The 4,154-nt window shown below is 33.3% G+C and overlaps 1 protein-coding gene across 1 annotated transcript; it reads right to left on the bottom strand.

Moving 5' to 3' along the window:
- Positions 1 to 1,100: 1,100 nt before the first annotated feature.
- LOC21388476 lies at positions 1,101 to 3,870 on the bottom strand. Its single transcript, XM_024175115.1, has 4 exons — positions 3,639 to 3,870; positions 2,534 to 2,638; positions 1,959 to 2,095; positions 1,101 to 1,327 (listed from the first exon to the last, which is right to left on the bottom strand). Coding segments are annotated over exons 1-4 (336 nt in total). The 5' UTR covers positions 3,640 to 3,870; the 3' UTR covers positions 1,101 to 1,234.
- Between the last annotated feature and the right edge of the window lie 284 nt (positions 3,871 to 4,154).

Here is a 4,154-nt window from a genome sequence, read left to right as displayed (position 1 = left end):
ATAATTGGTTTTACCTCCCCTGGTTTCCTCCATAATCCACGTTATCCTAATTCCCTCATAGACCCAAGACCAACCCAAGTGGACCAAGGATCTAATTGGGCCGGATAAAATGGGCCCGGTCACATTCCTTGGCCTGCCAAACCACGGCCCACATAGAAGTTCCTGAACCGTGACTTGGGTCTACGTACTATACTTGAAGTCGTATTTATTAGATCTGGACCGGGCTGATACCTTGTAAAATTTTGGGTATCAACAAATAATAACAAGGATGCAAGTATTGATTGAGAAAAATGATCTCTTCTTTATTTATTTATTTTTTAAAAAATTTTAGACACTTTGTTATAGTTTTTGAACATTATTTGTGATTTTTCAATAGTACCTTGCCCATTTTGTACTTAAAACTTTTAAATTATAGAAGAATGCTTGAAAAAGATAGAAGAATAAACTTGAACGACAAATTCTACTGCACGGTAGAGATGCTTTACTGTGCAGTAGAAACCCATTAAACTCAATTCTGTTGATGAGTCGAGATACTCTACTTACTAGTTAACAAAGTATACAATCTCTCTACAGGAGATAATTTTGTTATTCAGTTCTACCGTGCAGTCGAGCCCGTTATAAATTTAATTAATAATGTATTTTAATTTATTAAAAAATGTTTTGTACCTTAATTACTAGTGCTTACATTTAAAAGGCTAAAGTTATTATTTCGTTTACCAAATTAGAATTCTCAAAAATTCACCGTATTTTGATGGATAACGAATAATGTAGCTTACAAAAGTGAGGAGCAACAATGATCCCCTTAAGTACTAGGGCATTAAGTTGGTTTTTTTTTTAATGTAATTTCATAACGATCAATGCGACCAATTAATTAGTAATATTATGGAAGAAAAATTAAGTTTAACCAAGTTTTTTTAACTAAAAAAAGCAAATAAAAATTCACTCAACTGACTAGTCGAGATACTCTAGTAGATATATATTGCACAAAGGTCTACTGTCTGGTAGACAATATCTACTGTATAGGCGAGCTTGTGAATTAAACTGCATATCTACTGCATGGCAAAACATCTCTACCTTGCAGACAAATTTTTAAATTTATCAGATTGTTTACATTCTCAAAATACCAATACGACAACATTCCTTACCTAAAGAGTTCACAGAGATTATAATATCTATCAACTTAATAGTATGTATAGAAATATCAAAAGTAATAATACAAATATTTCTTAAGGTCTCAATCGTCAAAAATAATACAAATTGGGTGTCCCAAAAACGCTTTAGCTCTTGCTGATTGAGGTTGGAGCGACGACTCAGGCGAAGCCATAGCCTGCAAATGACAAATTTACTTAAGCAGCCATATAATTGAGTAAGCCAAAAACTCAAACTTAAATCTAGTTAAATATTATAAAAACAATGGACGCGTTTGGAACTCGTTCTGAAATAATTTTATTTTTTGTATGAAAATGAAAATGAAAACGTTTTCAATCTCAGAATGAAATCATTTTTGAAAATGTGTTTGGTAATTTTATCAAAAGATTGTTTTCAGTGTTAAAAAAACTCATTAATGTCTCTTTTTCTCTCTGTGCTCGAGATAGGAGAAAACGAAAACAAAAAATGAAAAATGACTAAAAGTCGTTTTTTATTTCTCTCATTTTACACAAAACTAAAAAATCGTTTTTATTTTCATTTTTTGTTTTTATTGAGCCAAACGTTGTTTTAAAAACGTTTTTATTTTTTCTTTCTCAAAAAAGTGAAAAACAAAAACATGATCAATTCTAAACATCGCCAATAGATCTCAACTGTGAAATGGTACAGCTCAACTGTAAAACAATAGAGCTTGTCGAAAAAAGGTTGAAAATAAACTAAACATGCTTATAGCCCTAACCAAAAAAAAAAAAAAAAAAAAAAAAAAAAAAAAAAAAAAAAAAACTAAAGCAGATTTTGGAATGAAAAAGTACCTCTCCCATTGCCTTCTCCTCGTCCTCCACCGTTGCCACCGTGTTTCCTCCGATGGGATGCTTCCATAGGTAACGTTTCTTCATGGCTCGGTTAAGTATACATAAAGCAACTCCATCAAACAGATTGACCAGTCCCCCTTGAAATATAGGGGCTATATATTAACCAATCCAAATCTCATTACTTGAAAACATTATGAGGGTTCAATAAAAAAAAATAAAAAAAAAATCATGGTGGCCATTAAGACAGTTTATTTCTCAACAGAAAGCTTCTTCACTTCTTTGTCAAGAGCAAGCCACAACAAATATTTCAAATTAAAATGAAAGACCAAAAAACATTGTATTTCAATTAGCCATTTGTTGTGTCTGGTTAACAAAAATCAACTAGCAAGCATATTGTATCCTGCTATTAGGATTCATGATTTTGACCAACCATCTATGTGAATTTAAGCAAAAATACTGAAATGAAATTGCATTAAAAGAATATTACAATGACTAAACAAACAAGAAACTTGAAAAAGCATTCATAGTTCAACAAATTTCATTAAATAGAAAAAAAGAAAGAAAAAAATACTAACCTGAAAAGGAAATTCGGCCTTCTACATGGTACCGGCATGGCGGCAGCCGGCGAGACTGGGCATGATGACAAGTACAAAGGCCGGCAGCCAGCGGAGTGGGTGACACTGAGGTAAAATCAATGGATCTCAACTGTAAAACACTCGGCGGAGTGGGTGTTTAGTATGAGGATTCATGTTATAGTTTGAATCATGGTTCGTGGCTTACTACAGTATTTTCTTTTAAAAAAAATACACGTAAACCGATAATGATTTTAAAACATGGTTCTGAATCTATGAACCAAACGCCCACTATAGTTCGCTGAAAACGGTAAAAAATAAACTATACATTTTATAGCCACAAGACAAAAAAGTCTCGCCATTAGTTCTACTTGGCCTACTTCAAGTTCTTAGGTAAAAAGTACATTAGGACAAAACTAATCAAAATAGTAGAGACCATTAACATGACAAATCAAACCAAAAAGTTTCCCTGTTTATCAAATCAAAGTTGTATACATCCCTGTCTATTAATAAAAGTAACAATTTTAAGTACACTAACTCACTAGCGAGTAAATGGATGGTAACGAGAAAGCATCAATATACAATATATATGATCAATAAAAGGAAAGAAAAAGATCAAAAAGAAATTCTGCTCTCATTTTCCTACTTCTATTATAGGTGACGTATTGAGAAACGTTGATCAGACTTGTACACACTCTGAACGCATACAATTACTATTATGAGCTTGGAGCACCAGAGATGAGCACTAAATAAAGACAATCTTGGCAATTGGTACTTTAAATTGGCAGAAAGTCGGTTTCCCCAATACAAATACTTAGAAAAATTACCATATTTCTTAAATAGTCATAGATCAAAATACGAGGGAAATAGAAACTAAACTTAAACTCAACAGTCAACAAGAAAATTTCTCATAATTTATAACATTTAAGATGTCCAATACAAGTCTGTGTTATGTTTGATAATCAAAATACCCGAAGCAACTTTCTCTAAGAAAAAACATATGAATTATAAACAACCAAAGTAACTGCCGAAACCAAAGTCCAATCGAAAGAAGCAATGCCATAGAAACGCCAACAAATTTCATAAAATAAGAAAAAAAAACTCTCACTTGGCGTGAAACTCGTCCTCGTCCGTGAGTGGCCGTGGGTGATACTGGCGTCGCGGTGGTAGTGGCCGGCGGGAGTGGGCGGTGCAGCGGTGGTGGCCGGCGGTAAAGATGGGTAGAATTGAGGGCTGGGCTGGAGAAGGAGAAGTCGAGGGGCCTGTGCGTGGAGAATCCCTTGTGCGTATAGAGACAGAGGAAACGAAAGAAAGAGGGAAAAATTTTGTCCTAAATGGATTAAGAATTGTTAGCAATGAGGGTAAACTAGTAATTCCACTTGCCACATCAGATTTTAAATAAACAAAAAAAGAAAAAATGGGGAGTGAATTAGATGAGAGGCATTTTCTTAAAGCCAACTTTTATGGAGGGCATTCACCTAAATTTCTCATATGTGTAGGCATTTTTTCATGGTCCCACCAATATGACTGTCCTATCATCATAATATGTAAAATTAAAAGCATAACATGATATTTATTTAACATAACAGCTATTATTTAACATAATATGACATTTATTTAGCAT

Source organism: Morus notabilis, unplaced genomic scaffold (genome assembly GCF_000414095.1).
Source record: "Morus notabilis unplaced genomic scaffold, ASM41409v2 Scaffold1776, whole genome shotgun sequence".
Taxonomy (NCBI): Eukaryota; Viridiplantae; Streptophyta; class Magnoliopsida; order Rosales; family Moraceae; genus Morus; species Morus notabilis.
This window is presented reverse-complemented; position numbering and strand designations above follow the sequence as displayed.

Coding starts and splice junctions, on each gene's coding strand:
- LOC21388476 (XM_024175115.1), bottom strand. Junction 2,096..2,533: donor AGGCCGAATTTCCTTTTCAG/GTTAGTATTTTT, acceptor CTATATTTCAAG/GGGGACTGGTCAATCTGTTT. Junction 1,328..1,958: donor AGGAGAAGGCAATGGGAGAG/GTACTTTTTCAT, acceptor TGTCATTTGCAG/GCTATGGCTTCGCCTGAGTC.